This window comes from Rattus norvegicus, chromosome 8, assembly GCF_036323735.1.
Source record: "Rattus norvegicus strain BN/NHsdMcwi chromosome 8, GRCr8, whole genome shotgun sequence".
NCBI classification, from domain to species: Eukaryota; Metazoa; Chordata; class Mammalia; order Rodentia; family Muridae; genus Rattus; species Rattus norvegicus.
The window spans coordinates 41,788,445-41,805,994 of NC_086026.1; the positions used below are offsets into that span (position 1 = coordinate 41,788,445).

The following is a 17,550-nucleotide window of genomic DNA, read 5'->3' on the forward strand; positions in this document are numbered from 1 at the left end:
TAATTAGGGATGTGTCGCTAAGAAATAACAGATTAAGCTTGGTATGGTGGCATTTGAAAGCTGAGGTAGGAGGATCACCATGTTTGAGTCCAGAGAGTCTCATGCAGTGAGGTTTCCATCCCGCCAATATTGATTGGTTACTACCACAAGCTTTGTGCAGCTATTGCGCTGGGCTAGTCCACTTTGAACCTCTCCTTGGGTAATGCTAGAGTTACCAGCATCAAAGCCTGTGAGCATTTTTCTCTTGCAGTTTTGATTCCTAAGAATAATCAGTCTTGGGGGCTGGAAAGATGGCTCTGCGGTTGGGGGCGCTGACTGCTCCTCCAGAGGTCATGAGTTCAGTTCCCAGCAACCACATGGTGGCTCACCGCCATCTGTGGTGGGATCTGGTGCCCTCTTCTGGCCTGCAGTCACATATGCAGGCAGAATGCTGTACATAGAGTGGATAAATAAATCTTAAAAAAAAAAAAAAAAAAAAAGAATAATCAGTCTTCTGCCCAAAACATGGATGCACCTCACTGCCAGTTGGATGTAAAACATTCTTATTAGAGCCAGGAAGGGCAGTTACTCCTAGGTAGGAAGGAGCTAAGAGGAACACTGAGTGGGGTTGAAGCACCTGAGCCTGTCCTAAGAAGAGAAAGTGAGGAAAGTGATGGCTCCACGGGCACTCATTCAAAGCTACCCATGCCTTTAAATTGCAGACACCAGAACTGAAAGGGGCCTTGTCCACTGACCTGCTTTAGCCACCGCTTGATTTCAGAATCAGTAGTTATTCAACAAAAGGGTAGTAGTAATAGAGAAGGAATTTACAGCCCAGATGGTCTTAATTTCTGTCAAAAAAAAGTCTGTAAAATCTTTAGAATTAAGTAAAAGCATAAGACAAAATAATAATAATAATAATAAAAAGTCTGAACTATGGAGTGTGACCCTGTCCCAGAAAACAAACAGCAAGGTGGGGACCATGGCACAGAGGTTCAGAGTGCTTCTGAGTGACTTCTGCTCTTCCTGAGCGCCCAAAAGCAACGTGGCATCAATGTCTGAATGAATCAACACTCTTCAAAATATGAAGTGAGAAAGAATAAATCTAATAAAAGATGAGACGAACAAACATGAAAAGTATTATTCAAATTTACTGAAATACATTTAAGGACCTAAGTGGTGATGCTCCCTTATGAATAGGAAGGCTTTATCACGAGAGTACCTCTTCTTCCTAGTCAAATCCATAACTGAATACAACTCCAAGAAAAATACACTTTCCCCGGAACCTGGAAGTATATGAATAAACAACACAGAAAGAAAGGTAAGAATTAAGAAAAGGCAGAATGATTTAGACGATGAACAAGACGGGTGGGAAGAACTGGCCCGCAGGGCATTAAAGCTTTTGAAAGGATGCCATGGCACTAACACAGGGTATACCTGAAAGAGCCTAGAGAACCAGCAATGGACGTGTTCACATGACAGCACACGGCAGCAGTCTACGGGCGTGCTGATGCACTGCGCTGGGGAGGCAGAGGCAGGCAGATCTGAGACTGAGGCCAGTCTGTTTGCATTGTGCATTCTTGGCCAGCCAGGGATACATAGTGAGATCTTGTCTCAAACAAACAGAAAAATCGCAGATACCAGTGAGGACAGGCGGGGCGGACACTAAGATAAAGGAATTGATTTTAACCTGACAACCAAGAATACGCTAGGCACGGCAGTTTATACTGCTTACAAGACGGGGCTGGGGATGTAGCTCAGCGGCAGAGCGCTTGCCTAGGAAGCGCAAGGCCCTGGGTTCAGTCCCCAGCTCCGAAAAAAAGAACAAAAAAAAAAAAAAAAAAAAAAAAAGTCCAGCATCCGGGAAGCTGAATGAGGAGGATGTCAGTTTGGGCTACATACCATTTTTAAAAAATCAAAAACAGAAAACGGACAAACAGCAAGAACTCGACTAGAGGAAAGGTCTAGATGTGAACAGAAACACTTTGGCAGAAAATGAGATCAACTTCTTTTCAGGACTGAATGTAGAAGAAAATGTGGAATAAGACAGGAAGGCCTTTGTAAGACACAGAAAGCAATGATGACAGCTTCATGGGCAGTATCTTATATTATGAGGAAAATATAGCTTTAAAAGATACTATGCAGGGCTGGAGAGAAGGCCCAGTAGATGAGAGCACTGGCTGTTCTTCTACAGGACCTGGGTTCAATTCCCAGCACCCACATGACAGCTCACGAATGTCTGTAACTCCTGATCCAGGGGATATGACTCACTCTGACATTCCTGTAAAACACCAATGCACATAAAAAAGTAAGCTCATGGTTAAAAGAAAGAAACCAAACCTCATGAATTACAGGTTTGTAACTAAAAATTTAGAGAGGAAGTCCCTGGAATTCACTTTAAGGTGATCTTAAAGCAGTAGTTGAGACCTTCCTAACACTGTGACCCTTTAATACAGTTAGTTCCTCATGTAGTTTGACCACAATCATGAAATTAGTTCCATTGCTACTTCATAACCATAATTTTGGTACTGTTATGAATCATAATGTAAATATCTGATATGGAGGATATCTGATATGCAACCCGTTCCACCCCAAAGGGTGGAAAACTGCTGATTTACATAAACAAAAGGAAACCCACAAGTGACACAGCAACATGGACACACCTTGCAAACATGTCAAACAAAGGAAACACACATGATGCAATCTGTATAGAAGATAAAATCATAAAATCAAATGTTTCCGGGTAGCATACATCTATGGAAACTTCATATAGAAAAGCTCAAAATGGGCTGGAGAGGTGGCTCAGTGGTTAAGATCACTCTCCCAGAGGTCCTGAGTTAAAATCCCAGCAACCACATGGTGGCTCACAACCATCTGTAACGGGATCAGATGCCTTCTTCTGGTGTGTCTGAAGACGGCTACAGTGTACTTACATAGATAATAAATAAATCTTTAAAAAACAAAACAAAGAACAGCTCAAAATAATTCAAGACTCAGAATAGTTGGTTATTTTTGTTAGGAAACTTGAAGGGCCTGGAATTCAGGACACAAAGGAAACAAGCATATTAGTGATAAGGTTTTCTTACGTTAGGCAGTAGGTGCATGAGTATGGTATGGTATTCTTTAGATGTTTTGTATGTAACAAAAAAGAAAGAAAGAAAGGAAGGAAGGAAGAAAGAAAGGAACCCGTGATTTAAAAACATTTTTTTAGTAAAAGGATGTGTCAAAAAAAGAGGCTCAAGGTACACGCCAGGGGAGACAAGGACATTCAGCTGACCATGTTTCTGTTCCTATTGAGAACACAGGCAACACCTTGCCTCTCCCTGGGAATGCACTCTGGTGCTAGCTTGAGAACATCGGTTCCTCTCGGTTCAACATAAAGCCAGGTACCGTGAAACATGGGCTCTAGCAGATGTCTGAGGGCCCAGGTGTCCCATGATCTGTTGGTTTTGATCCAGCTGAGCCCCACACCCTGGCTTCCCTTCTCCCTACCTGTTTATGTATTCAGAGCCGTTTCCGGGTCTGTGCTTGCTTCTTTCTTTTGGTGGTGCTGGAGGTAGCATCCAAGCCCTCAGGCCTGCTAAGCAAGTGTTCTACCATGGACTCCATCTACAGTCCTAGGTTTGCATTTCTAATTTTTAAAAAACAGTTCTTTATGTGTATGATTGTTTTGCCTGCATCTATATAGGTGTTCCACATGTGTACCCAGTGCCCCAGGAGATCCTGGTCAGAGAAGGCATCAGATCCCCTGGAAGCAGAGTTATAGATAAGGCTGTGAATTGCCATGTGAATCCTGGGAATTGAACCTGGATCCTCTGCAAAAGCAGTAAGAGTTCTCAACCCCTGAGCCGCTATCTCTGAAGCCCCTAGGATTGCATTTTTAATAACATTTTTTCAATAGGTGAAATTCAGTGTGGGGCTGAATGTGTTATCCGGCTTTGTGAAGTGAGTCGATGTCTCTGGGAAAGAGAGCAGTAGTGTGTATGTGTGAGGACCGGACACTTGCCACCTCTTCTCAGCTTCCCTGGGCAATGTCAGGCTCATCCCTCTTGAGGAGTGGTACCTGTTCCCCCAGTGCCTGATGCCAGGGAAAGCACACAGCCGTGTGTCAGCTTCCTATCCAGTTAAGCAGCAGACAAGACTGCTGACCTTCCTGATAGCATAGTCTCTTGACAACTTGAATTTCTGACTTCCTTGTGGTCTTCCTGGGGAGAGTCCCTGACTTCCTCCTGCCCTTCTTGGGGAGTCCCCATCTTCTTCCTGGTCTCCTTTCAGGGGTGGGCCCCATCTTCTGCCTGGCAGTTCTGTAGAGCCCTCAGTAATGGAAGCTGGTGGCAATCTGATCCTGTGTCATGAAGAGAATGCAGCTGGCTCTGGCTCCTGATGCCTCCTGCCATTACTGGACTAACGATGGCTGTGAACTATTTCCAGTTTTCCTCATGAAAGCTCTAAGTGTCAACTTAGTGTCTCCAGATCTGAAAGAGACAAAGAGAATCACAAGGCTTGTCACCCAGCACATGTTTCTCCCCTCTTCCATTTTCACCTGCTACAATGTCCCTCCTTTAACACACTCACAGGGAGCAACTGGTTTCTGTTACCTTTCACACTTTGCATTGCTGAACTGATGTCACTCCTGGCATCTGCCCCACTCTTGGAACACACCTCTAATTCAACTTCATAGGGAAACCCAGTATTATCACTAATACTACTTGCTAATTGATGTGAATGGAGGATTCTGTTTGTGGTAGGCCCTGCCTGTTATGAAAACTCGAGGTTCAGAGGGGCTAAGTAACAAGACCAATTAACTTCTCAAACGCCACTAGGTACCAATCCAGTCAATATTCTCCCAAAACTCTCTCAATCACTGGCAGAGACTATCTCCTACTTATATAGACAGACACTGGATGACCCCTCTCCCCCTTCCCAGCCCTCTTGTGTCTTACAGTGTATAACAGCCTCCTTGACTTGATAAAAGCCACCATCCTGGCCTCTGCCATCCACATAGTACATGAATCGGAGTTCCGGTGGATAGGCGGCTCTGGTCAGGCCGGATAGCAGGGGTATAGTGCATCCCTCCGACCCTGGGGCTTCCGTCAGGGCCTGCAGCATCTGGTACTTGCACCAGGGGTCCCGAAGGAAGCCTGGGGTGATGAGCAGCACGCGGCAGTGACTACCACTCAGCGCCTGGCATAGCTCAGAAACAATGGCGCCACCTGGGGCTGCATCCCGAAACTGCAGGAAGCAGCGTAGACTGGCTTTGCTACCCTCCAAGTAGGAGACAAGCTCCTGGGCCACCTCTAAATCCTCCTCACTGTGGCACACACAGACATCATAGTCTTTGCTCCAACGGCCACTGCTGCTGCTGCTGCTGCTGTCCACGTGTGTTGGTGGTGAGGTAGGAGACATTCCTGAACTGCAGCTCGGGGTTGAGCTTTGGCTCTGGGATGAACTATGACTCCGAGGTGAACTGCCGCTGGAGGGTGAGAGACCATCCTGTGTGGCTGTCTGTGAACCATCACTGAGGTGGCTTTCCTGGGAGATTGGCATCTTCTTGGGCTTCTTCAACAGAGCCTGCCTGAACCAGTCTACAGGGGAGAAACACTGAGCTGAGACTTGTGGTCAGCTAGCTAAAGCCCCTTCCTCAAAGAAAATGGGCAAGACTCTGCCGGCTTTACCTCCCCCTCGGTGTCCTGCTGCCCTGCTGTTTGACACATCCTTTGGATCTCTTGTCTGGGTCCCTAACACTGAGATCCAAACACTAGCCCAATTAAGAAAAGCACCTAGTGGAGTAAGGTCACCTTAGAGAGGCAGCCTTTATTGTAGTCTGGGTACCCAGGAGGCTGAGACAGTGAGGGGCTAATAGTTCAAGGCCAGGCTGGACAATGCGGGGAGGGGTTCTTAAAAATAAAATCTGCTGGGCCGGAGAGATGGCTAAGCAGTTAAGAACACTGACTGTTCTTCCAGAGGTCCTGAGTTCAGTTCCCAGCACCCACATGGTGACTCACAACCATCTGAAATGGGATCTGATGCCCTCTTCTGATGTGTCTGAAGACAGCTACAGGGTACTCACATACATAAAATAAATAAGTACATCTTTTAAAAAAAAAAAATAAAATCTGCTGTGCATGGTGGTCCATGCCTTTAATTTCAGCACCTAGGAGACAGAGGCAGGTGGATCTCTGTACAGACCAGCCAGAGCTACACAGTAAGACCCTGCCTGAAAAATAAAATAAAAAATTAAATTACAGTAAAATAATTTATCTAATTATGAATTAGTTATCAGTTAATAATTTAGTTATAACATAAAATAGATGACTTTACTCTGTTCTAGATCATTTGATATCTGCTACCTGCAGCCCACTTAAACCAGGAGGTCTACAATCATAGTCAACAAAGAACTACGTCTACATTTAATCAGGCCCAAAGCCCAGCTGCTGCTCTGAGAGGAGGTGAATTTAGATGAAGTTATAAATGAAAAGGGCCAGGGGAGGTGGACCCAGTGCTGAATGACGATGATCTATGGAGCTGTAATCCCAGCACTTGGGAGGACCAGAAGTTCAGGGTCAGCCTCAACTGCAATGGCAATTTCAAGGCAGCCTGAGTCAAAGCAAATGAATAACTAAATAAGAAGAAAAAGGATCAGGGGACTGGAATCTGTTCTGTTGTTCAGAGGCTAAGGGAATTAGTCAGAGCTCCCAGAGAACACAGAAGTTGGTCACACTTTGGCCAGGTACCAGATTTGACTAGAGACCTGCCATACTGCTTGGCCCATGGCCTTAAGCAAATTGGCCTAGATCTCAACTTCCTCATCTGTAAAATGGGTCTGATTTGTTCTTGAAGGTGAAATGAGATAATGCTGCGCCTAGTAAATTGTAAGTACTCCATAACAGTAAAACTCAGCTGTTCTGGGGATTGTGTCCTCTTTTTCTTTCCTTATTTCCTTTCTCATAATGGTCCTGGACAAGATTCCAATACACCATGTTAAGTACTCTGAAAAAAAAAAAAAGTACTCTGCACAATGGTTTTCAGGCCAAGCAGGCCTGTGGAATCCATTACGCACACCTTATTCCTTCCTCCCCAAGAAGCTTTGGGTAGTCCCAGCAGCGGCTTTTCCCTATCACCAGCCTTTCTGCTGTCACTTCCTGAGCTTGGAGAAGTGAGTCCTTCCACTTCACCAGCAGACTGTGTATATTCTCTTAGGAACCAGAGAATAACCAGGAGACAGGCTCTACTTACCAGCTATCTTGTCTCGAGGCTTCTTGGACTGAGTGGAGGAGGCTGGGACGGAGGAGGATGAAGCCATAGCACAGGCCTCCAAACCAACCATGAAAGAGCAGGCATTGGGGGAATGGCAGGGAGAAGAGATCCAGTCTTAGCTTCATGGAACGGCCATCCTGCAAGGGGCAGGGAATCACAAAGGATGCGGAACCCAGAAGTTCTGCCCTTCTCCTAGTCTCTAACGGGTTCCTGGGACCACGGGAATAACCCAGATCTGTGAAGAGTGACCAGACTTACAAGGTATGAGCTTGGTAGAGTGACTGTTCTCTGCTTCACCTGACCAGGACGGCATTTGGGATCTGGGAAAACACAGAGGATAGATAGGCAGTTCATCAGACAGACTTCCTGTGTCCATGCAGGAGTGGGAGGAGGATTGACCCTTTAGATAAGCAGACCAGTGCTGAACAGTAAGAATACTTGAAGTGGGTCTTGCTACATCTTCTCTCTGTCTTACCCTAACCCCATGTGTTCACTCACCTAGCCCTTACCAGGCAGCTAGGGAAACAATGTCATAAAACGGTGAAGACTGCCGACTACAGGTGGACTGCATGGATTTACACCTCCTGCTGACCATGGCCTTCAACAGTCTTCCCGGGTCTTGGTGTCTCCATCTGTGAAATAGAAAATACTGTAATACTAGAAACTTCCGTTCCACATTACCATGTGAAAACATGATGTAATTTATTTAATGTGCTAATAGAACCTCATGTGTTAAAATATTATGGGTTAGTATATCTTTAAAATAATCTATCCAGATTCAATGGCACAACCTGTAATCCTAGGTACACAGGAGGTTGAAACAGGTGGATCACTTATATCTATGAGTTTAGACGAAGCTCAGAAATCTGTTGAGACCCTAAAGAAAGCAAACCTGGGTATGGTGGCATACACCTGTAACCTCAGCACTCGCAGGAGGATAGCTGCAAGTTTCAGGCCAGCTTTGGCCATGCAGTGAGTTTCTAACTACCTAGGGATATAAAGTAAGGCCCTGTCTCAAATAAACTAGCTATGGGAGAGAATGTAGTACTTTTAAAACCCAATCCTTAGTTCTAGAGTTCAGCCCTTAGTTTTTGATTCTGAAGATTGAAGGCAGCTGGTTCTCTTTCCATCACAGATTCTGGGGACTGAGCTCAGGTCGTCAGATTTATACAGCAAGCATTTTTACTCACGGAGTAATCCTGTCCAAGACCTAAGGGGGATGTATTTGGTTTGTCAGACTCAATATTATGACATTAATCTTCCCCAAACTGATCTTTAGTTCAGTGCTATCTCTGATTCCAGAAGGTTTTTGGATTTTTCATTTTGGGGTAGATGTTATCAAATTGCTTCAGAATTTGTATGAAAATGCTAAGGACTAAGAACGCTTAGTTGGTGACTTGATGTGTTCCCTTTACACTGCAAGGATAGAGTGGGCCTGATGCTGGGTGCTCTTTGACCTTTGGTTTTGGGGAGAAGACTCTGTGGGGACAGAGCCTGTTCCAATGCAGGGGAGTCCTAGCATTCTAGAGGCAACTCTCCAGCCGGAGGGCTGGTACAGAATTGGGATCCGGAGCTTTCTGGCTTTTGGCTGGGTCTATAGAAATCCTAACAAAACCTCCCTCTGGGAATTCATAGAGAAACAAATCCAGTGATTAGATACACTGTAATCAGAGGCGTCAAAACTTTAAAAATGTGGGTCTGTCAGATATTAATGAAGAAGTACCACAGTTCTAAAACCTTCCACTGCAGCAGCAAGGATGCCATGTGGTGATGATCTTAATGGTTGGCCTGATTAGAATGGGAAATGCCTCAGAGACTAGTAAGGCACTCCCCTGGGGATATCTGGGAGCACGGTCCCAGAGATGATTAGAAAATGAATGCATCAAATCCCTTGATGGGTTCATAATTTGAGGACATGGCTGGGAGGTGTGAGGGCTGGAAGAATAGCCTAGTTGAGAAAAGCAGGTAACGGGAGGTGTGCCCTTGCAGGTTAGATGTTGCCCTGTTTCCTTCCCGTATTCCCTCTCTCTGCTTCAGAGCCACCATGGCTTGAACTACTCTCCACCATACTCTCCCGCTGTGATGAATCAAATCTTCGGAAACCATGACCTCTGTGTAGCTTTTCCTCCTTTAAGTAATTTTCTAAGGCATCTGTCTCTCTAACTCTGAGCAAAGGAAGAGTGCCTGAGTCAGAGGAGATCCGTGAAAGAGAAAAGCAGTTACACCACAAAGGAGGACACCTAGAGTGGACTGTGCCTGCTGCATGAGCTTCTTTTCTTCCTCAGGGCTTCTGACAACCTAAGGAAGACTTGGTAGCTCTGACTGTTGGCAGCTTTGAAAGACTTTTCCTGGTCAGGGGCTGCTATCTCTCCTCACCTCAGGAAACCATTCAAGATGACTTTTCCAGGGGCTGGAGAGACGGCTCAGTGCTGAAGAGAGCTTGCTCCTCCTTCAAGAGAACCCCAGTTTTTGCAGGTCCCAGCTCCCACATGGGTCACAACTGCCTGTAACTCCACCTGTCCTCCAAGGCACCCCCTACGGCATACACCTACACAGACATATGAACACAGATAAATTCTTTAAAATAATAAATTAAAAAGTATTTTTCCTGGTAGGAGACATAAGATCACATAATTCTAATATTCTCTAAAGATTTTCTTGATTTTTGTTTTAATATAAACTGTATTGTGTGGCCTTGATGCAAACCGGGAAATCATTCATTCATTCATTCATTCATTTTTTTTTCCACATGGAGAGAAGAGGAGAGGAAAGGCCGGCCATGAGCACATGGAGGGAAGGGTGGGGGGAGTAGAGAGATGGGACAGGGAAGGGGGCAAGGACAGAGAATAAGAACAAAGAGAGCAAGAGGGAATAAGAGCTCATTTTGGTTTTTTGAAGACAGGGTTTCTCTGTGTAACAGCTCTGGCTCTCCAGGTACTCATTTTGCAGGCCATACTGGCCTTGAACTCAAAGAAATCCACCTGCCTCTGCCTCTTGGAGTACTGGGATTAAAAACACATGCCACCACACCTAGCTTTTTTGTCCTGCTCCATCCCCTGTCCCTCCCCTGAGAGCTGAGGAATGAACCAGGGCCTTGAGTTCCCTAAGCAAGCTCTCTACCACTGAGCTGGATCCGCAACGCTCACTTAATTTTTTAAAAATAATATTCTTAAGTTTATAACAACATAAAAACTAGTAAGGAGACAAAAATTCAGGTAATATGCATTCTACTTGAATATAAAGATGCAAAAGTTTTATGAAACAGGGCTGGGGGTGTAGCTTAGTGAGAGAGCACACACTTAGCAGTTACAAAGCCCTGGATCAATCCTCAGTACTGTAAAGACAAAAGGAGGAGGGGAAGAAGGACAAAGAGTAGGAGAGAAAGGAAGCAAGTCTTTTGCAATAACACCCTTTTGACAATGCATCCTGATTTGGGGCAACTGCCTTTTCTATCACTTGGGGTTTTAGTGCTGGAGATGCAGCTGGAGCCCTTGTTCAGCGTGCAGTGATGGAGCCCAGCACTATTTGGGGCAAGGGGAAGAAGCGAGGTGGGAGGAGAAGGAGAAGAAAGAGGATCCGGAGGAGGATGAAGTCAGTTGTTCAGTAGCATATACACTGGGAGCAGGGGTGAGCTGACGGTGCGATATGTCCTTTAACTGCCATGATAGAAAAGTGTAAGCATAAGGAATAACAGCTTCTCTGACAGGATAGTTGTGCAAGGTGGCAGATAAGTTCCAGAAACCACATCCTTCCTGGACAAAACCTCGCACATTTTCCCTTTTCACTGTTAGTTCTTCTGTAGCCAAGGCTGGGGAGCCATCACTCAAACATGACCTAACTTTTCCAAGATGCAGAGTGACAGTCACCACACATCAAGTCATGCATCTCAAGCAGGTAAGATGGTGAATCTAAAACAAGGCCTGATTACTAGATTTGTCTGATCTCAGACTCACTGGGGCTCATAAGAAGCCATTTTTTCTTTAAAAAAAATCATAAAGTAGAGTAACATGTGATTCAAATATCCACTTTATAGAGAATGACTGGGACTTCATAAAAAATTGTCAATAAGTTCCTTCAAGAAAAAAAAAAAGCCAGATGAGAACTGGGTATGGTGGCCATGCCTATAACCCCATTAGGGACTTAGAAAGCTGAAGCAGGACAATCACTTCTAGTTCAAGGCCAACCTGGGCTACATAGTGAATTCCAGGCCAGCGTGGGCTATAAATTGAAACCTCGCCACAAACAAAACAGAGAAACACACACACACACACACACACACACACACACACACACACACACAGAGAGAGAGAGAGAGACACAGACACACACACAGACACACACACACACAGTCTCTCTCTCTCTCTCTCTCTCTCTCTCTCTCTCTCTCTCTCCAAAGAAACCGCCTGCAAAAGCAAAATACAAAGATAGTTCTGAAGATTGTTATTGGCTGGTTTAGAAGTAAAGCCTAAATTTTGTGAATTTTCTAGAAAATTCTGATATTTGGAAACTTTAGTCTAGATGTTAAACTATAGACAGGTATATACTTAATGTTGATACTTTATGTGTACATGCATATATATAAAGGCATAAAATACATATTATAGTATATAAATTTTGAGACAGGGTCTTGCTATGTAGTTTATGCTGGTTTTAAATCAGCAATCATGGAACTGAACAGATAGCTCTGGGGTTAAAAGAACCTTGCTCTTCCAAAGAACCCTGGTTTGGTCCCCAGGACCCACACAGTAGCTCACAACCATCTGTAACTCCAATTCTAGGGGATCCAAGTCCCTCCTCTAGACTCTAACACACGTGGTACACAAACACCCATACATATAAGATGCAAAATAAGCTTTAAAAAACATAAAAATAAAAATTTGATCCCATCTTAGGCTCCTATATGCTAGTGTTATAAGTGTTCTAGAGCTCAAAGTCACTTTGGACTAAAGGAGTAAACTAAAGACCAGACTGGGGCTGGGGAGATGGCTCAGTGGTTACGAGCACTGACTGCTCTTCCAGAGGACCTGAGTTCAATTCAGCAACCACATGGTGGCTCACAATCATCTGTAATGGGATCTGGTGCCCTCTTCTGGTGCGTTGGAAGACAGGGAGAGTGTGCTCATATGCATAAAATAAATAAATCTTAAAAAAAAAAAAAAAAAAAAAAAGACCAGACGGGGCTATGGGAGATAAATAAATTATCTAACTGCTAATAAGTAGCCACAATTTATTTGCTTTTAAAAATTAAAAGTTCCCCGTTGAAGGAAACAGAGAAAGGACTGGAAGAGCTTGAAGGGGCTTGAGACCCTATATGAACAACAATGCCAACCAACCAGAGCTTCCAGGGACTAAGCCACTACCCAAAGACTGTACATGGACTGACCCTGGACTCTGACCTCATAGGTAGCAATGAATAGCCTAGTAAGAGCACCAGTGGAAGGGGAAGCCCTGGGTCCTGCTAAGACTAAACCCCCAGTGAACGGGATTGTTGGGGGGAGGGTGGTAATGGGGGGAGGATGGGGAGGGAAACACCCATAGAGAAGGGGAGGGGGAGGGGTTAGGGGGATGTTGGCCCGGAAACCGGGAAGGGGAATAACAATCGGACTGTAAATAAGAAATACTCAAGTTAATAAAGATGGAAAAAAAATTAAAAGTGTATAAGTATTATGTGTGTTTAAGGGGGGCAGTGCAAGGGCTGCACTGTGTGTATGGGAGCCATACACACAACGGGTATATGATGAGCAGCGAAGGACTGGAAATGTAACTCAGGGAGTGCACAGTGATTGTCTGCTATGTATGATGTCTTGGATTCAATCCCTAGTGCAAAAGCAAAACAACAAAACACAAAAAAATCTGAAAGCCAACAGTGGTGTTTACGCATGATTCCAGCACTAGGACGCTGAGGCAGGAAGATCATGAGTTTGAGGCTAGCCTGGGTTCCACAGAGATTTCAAGGCAAGTCTGGATACTACTGAGATCCTAGCTCAAACACATACACACATACAAAAAAACAAACCACAGGAGGGCCAGCAAGATGGCTCAGGTGGTAAAGCTACCCATGTAAACTTGGTGACATGAGTTCTAGTCTCAGAATCCGCATAAAGACAGAACTGACTCCGCTTTACACACACACACACACACACACACACACACACACCCATCACATATACATAACACTGATACATTTTTTAATTAAAAAAAGCAAATAAATTGCTATTAATAAGCAGTGAATTAATTAATTAATATTTGTGGGGAGGGGTTAGGGTAGAGTCTCCTGTAGCCCAGAGTGACTTTGAATTCTAGATCTTTCTGCCAAGTGCTGGGATTACATGCATGTGCCTCCTCTCCTGGCTAACAGTGAATAAATTAAAAGGGCTCATTAAATTTTATGATTGTTCCTGTGAGATAAACTCCAAACTGTTTTCCATACTACATTTTGTAAGTTCTGAAGACTAAAAATGCCAAAAAGTGTGTATCTGCATGAAAAAAGGCATCCACTATTTTAAACTTAAGTATACATTGAAGGGTTTTCTGGGTATTGTGGCACATGCCTGTAATACTAGCATTTGAGAGCTTGAGAAGGGAGAGCTGTGAATTTCTCAAAGGCATTAAAATATAAACACTGAATTTTAGACATTGTTTTAGGCTGGTTTTCTGTGTCAACTTGACACAAGCTGGAATTATCACAGAGAAAGGAGACTCAGTTGAGGAACTGCCTCCATGAGACCCAGCTGTAAGGCATTTTCTCAACTAGTGATCAAGGGGAGAGGGCCCAGCCCATTGTGGGTGGTGCTGTCCCAGGACTGGTGGTCCTGGGTTCTATAAGAGAGCAAGCAAGCTGAGCAAGCAAGGGGAAGCAAGCCAGTAAGAAACATCCCTCCATGGCCTCTGCATCAGTTCCTGCTTCCTGACCTACTTGAGTTCCAGTCTGGATTTCCTTTGATGATGGACAGTGTAAGCTGAATAAACCCTTTCCTCCCCACCTTGCTTCTTGATCATGAGGTTTGTGCAGGAATAGAAACCCTGATTAAGACAGTCATAGAGTCTCTCTCTCTCTCTCTCTCTCTCTCTCTCTCTCTCTCTCTCTCTCTCTCTTCCTCTCTTCCTCTCCTGGCTTGACACGATTAAAAAAAAAAAAAAAAAAAAGACAGTCACAGAGAAACATATCCTACCAACCAAACAGGAGTTATAGGAAATTTAATGTTACCATACTTCTCAAATTGGCTCTTGGAATGCTTACGTTTCTTAGTCCAAAAACACCATCTTTGTTCTGAAAATATCTATAACTAAATAATGTATTTGCTTTGTATTTATTTCGATGTGGATTTTGTGTAAATCCAAATGTGGAAATGAAGGCATGCCACGCAGATTGTGTCAGCAGTATTCATGAGGCAGAGGCAGGCAGATCTCTGTGTGCTTGTGTGTTAAGGCCAGCCTGATCTGCATAGTGAGTTCCAGGCCAGTGAGGGCCACAAAGGGAGACCCCACCTTAAAAAACAAAAACAAAGAAACAACAACAAAAAAAAACCCATGTCTTCAGGCATTAGTTGAAGTTTAAAAATGGCCCCTCTCTCTCTTTCTCTTTTTTAAAGTAATGCTGGAGATGATGGAGTCCGGTGCCATGCACGGCTCTACCACTAAAGCTACACTTCAAGTCCCAAATGAGTGCTCTCACTACCTGCATCTGTGAACCACCCCCCTCCCAAGTCCAGTAGAAAAAGACAGTCTTCTCTCTGCTTCCTACTTATTTTGAGAGAAGGTTTGTTCTACCCCAGGCTTGCCTTCAGCTTATGAGATAGCTGAGGATGACAATGAGCTTCCTCTGATCTCTCTACTTCTACCTCTGAAGTGCTGGGATTATTGGCGAAGGCTACCAAGCCCGGTTTTAGGCCATGCTTAGGATCCAACCCAAGGCTCTGCACATGCTAGGTAAGTTCTACCTACTGAACTGTACCACCAGCCCAGAAAGGTGGTCTTTACAATCCATAGTATTAGTCAACTTAAATAGTGGTGTGGAGAAAAGTAATCTCAATCTGCATCTCGAACCATGGAAGTGGAATTTTAAATGGATATGAGAGTTATCTGTGACTAGCAATAAAGATCTTATAGGAAAAGGTAGGACATAATTTCTGACTTTAGAGTAGACACAGCAAAAAACAAATTGCTTTTTGAGACATGGTCTCACTCTGTAGAGGCTGGCCTGGAACTCAGTACGTAGACCAGGCTGGTCTCAAACTCATAGCAATCTCCCTGAGTGCTGAGAGTACAGCTGAGAACCATCATGTTTTGAGGGAAAAATCAAATGTGATACAGTCTGTAGGAGGGAAAATGATAAACTGGAAAACATTAATGTGAAGACTTTTGCTCCAAAGATGTCATTAGTAGAGTAAGGAGGTAATCTATCGAGACAGAAAAAATGTTTAAAAATGTGTATTTGGGCTGGAGAGATGGCTCAGCAGTTAAGAGCACCCGACTGCTCTTCCAGAGGTCATGAGTTCAATTCCCAGCAACCACATGGTGGCTCACAACCATCTGTAAAGAGATCTGATGCCCTCTTCTGGTGTATCTGAAGACAGCTACAGTGTACTTATATATAATAAATAAAATAAAATCTTTAAAAAAAAAATGTGTATTTAACAACTGCCTCAAACCCCAAATAGTTCAAGAACTCTATAAACTGCCAAGAGACACAAATGGAGAGTAGATCTGAACAGTCATTTCACAGAAAGGATATTCAAATGACCAACAGACCAAAAGATGCTCGGTTTACCAGGCCTCAGAAAAATGCAAATTGGAACCTCCGGGCTTCAAAGCTGTGCAGTCAGCAGAACAGCTGACACTGACAGAGGAGGACACTGGCTGGAGCCCGATGAGGACATGGAACAGTGGGAGCTGACACCAGGCTGGGAGTGACTCCTGTAACTTCTGTTGGTTTGCTTGCTTTGTTTTGAGATAAGGTCTGATAGCCCAGGCTGGCCCTGCACTTATGTCTTCTCATCTCCACCAGAGTGCTGAGATCACAGGTGTCTGCTGAGGTAGCTAGCTAGCAAGAACAACTTTTATTTTTAACTTAAAAAACAAAACGTTAGTTTCTGTGTATGGATGTTTTGCCTGTGCGTAAGTCTATGTATCGCTTTCATGCCACGTGCCTGTAGTGGCCAGAGAGGGCACTGATCACCTGGAACCAGAGTTACAAATTTTTGTAAGCCACTCTGTGGGTAAGGAGACTGATCCAGGGTCCTCTGAAACAGTGGTCAGTGCTTTTAACCACTGAGCCTTTGCTCTGGTCCCAAGCATAGCTATGTTGGGAAGCTGCTGTGTACTAAATAGTCAAACTGAACAAAGGCACTAAAGTCACGCTACTCACAACAGGCCAAAGCTGAAAACAACCATGTCCTTCAGTGAAATGGATAAACAATTCACAGTCTGCCTTTTTGACAGGATGTTATACTTCAAGTAGCATACATCATAGACTTACTGTTCCTGATGCAGGTTGCACAAGAGAGCTTGTGAAAAGTGGTTTGGTGGGACTCGGGATCTATGCACTTTTCCGTGTGTTGGTTGTATATTGTTTCTTAAAGTCTGAAAACAAAGCAAGAAAGGCTTCCTCTGAGTCATTCCTGGGTAGGTCTGACCGATGGAGAACTCCCTACTTCCTTCTCTAGTTGCAGTTCTCGGGTTTCTGGTTTACCTGCTACCCAGACCTAAGGACCGACCGAATTGTTCCTACTCCCCTAAGTCCCTTTGGTACTTGGCACAATAGTAGTTCCTGGCGGGCGCCCATTAAGTGACCGTGATAGCAACTCCGAGTAGGTTCTTAACTTTAAATAAAGTGACATTCTTGCAGAACACTTCCACAGAGTCAAACCCAGAAGGGCCAGGTCATGACCAGAGCAGAGACTACAGGGAGCCAGGGAGAACCCCTTGACGTACATGGTCAGGCTGCTGAAGCCCAGCCAGACTAAAAGCTCTGCGCTGGCATCGGTGCCACAGAAAGGTGGCGGCTTTCGGGAGAGTGCTGGACCCCGGTTTGGAAGGAGAGGGGTAGGGGAACGGGTGTCCCTGGAAAAGGGCTGACTCCGCAGGCTCGTCCGCCCACCGCCCACTGCCCACTGCCCCGCGTCCCTACCGCCCGCTCACCTGCGCGGCCCAGCGCTGCGGGCGGCAAGCTCCGCCGGGAAGTGCCCCTGCCCCGGCTCCCGGAAGCTCCTCGGCCACAGCCCTCCCGCCCGCACCAGCCACTTTCCTGCCCATGCCCGCTGACCAGACCCTAGGGGGCGCTCACCCATCCGCGTTGCTCGGGAATCCCGGCTG

The 17,550-nt window shown here is 44.9% G+C and overlaps 2 protein-coding genes across 12 annotated transcripts in view; both read right to left on the minus strand.

Annotated features, from left to right (window-relative positions):
• Positions 1-1,112: 1,112 nt before the first annotated feature.
• On the minus strand, positions 1,113-17,459 carry Tirap (TIR domain containing adaptor protein). Of its 2 annotated transcripts, XR_001839296.3 has the most exons (9): positions 17,377-17,459; positions 16,715-16,818; positions 9,613-9,784; positions 7,735-7,868; positions 7,495-7,556; positions 7,216-7,373; positions 4,923-5,564; positions 3,472-4,454; positions 1,113-1,265 (listed from the first exon to the last, which is right to left on the minus strand). XR_001839296.3 is itself a non-coding variant. In XM_017596003.3 (6 exons), the coding sequence occupies exons 4-6, from the start codon at positions 7,304-7,306 to the stop codon at positions 4,435-4,437; spliced, it is 753 nt and encodes a 250-aa protein (XP_017451492.1). In that variant the 5' UTR covers positions 7,307-7,373; positions 7,495-7,556; positions 7,746-7,868; positions 9,613-9,641; the 3' UTR covers positions 1,113-4,434. The 2 variants fall into 2 exon arrangements, 1 of the variants encoding a protein (XP_017451492.1); XM_017596003.3 differs by lacking the exons at positions 16,715-16,818; positions 17,377-17,459 and having other exon boundaries at positions 1,113-4,454; positions 7,746-7,868; positions 9,613-9,641.
• Positions 1,113-17,550, minus strand: part of Foxred1 (FAD-dependent oxidoreductase domain containing 1) — a 28,508-nt gene continuing 12,070 nt past the window's right edge. For 5 of the 10 annotated variants that reach the window (XM_063265412.1, XM_056984496.2, XM_056984497.2 and 2 more), the window contains 6 exons: positions 16,715-16,818; positions 9,613-9,784; positions 7,735-7,868; positions 7,495-7,556; positions 7,216-7,373; positions 1,113-4,454 (listed from right to left, as the gene is read on the minus strand). The gene's annotated coding sequence lies outside the window, so the exon portion shown is untranslated. Of the gene's footprint in view, positions 4,455-7,215; positions 7,374-7,494; positions 7,557-7,734; positions 7,869-9,612; positions 9,814-16,714; positions 16,819-17,550 lie in introns of all 10 variants that reach the window. The other 5 variants (XM_063265414.1, XM_063265416.1, XM_063265413.1 and 2 more) reach the window with 5 other exon arrangements.

Coding starts and splice junctions, on each gene's coding strand:
- Tirap (XM_017596003.3), bottom strand. CDS start 7,306: ATGGTTGGTTTGGAGGCCTGTGCTATGGCTTCATCCTCCTCCGTCCCA. Junction 5,565..7,215: donor GCCTCGAGACAAGATAGCTG/GTAAGTAGAGCC, acceptor TCTCCCCTGTAG/ACTGGTTCAGGCAGGCTCTG. Junction 4,455..4,922: donor CAAGGAGGCTGTTATACACT/GTAAGACACAAG, acceptor TGTCTCTTTCAG/ATCTGGAGACACTAAGTTGA.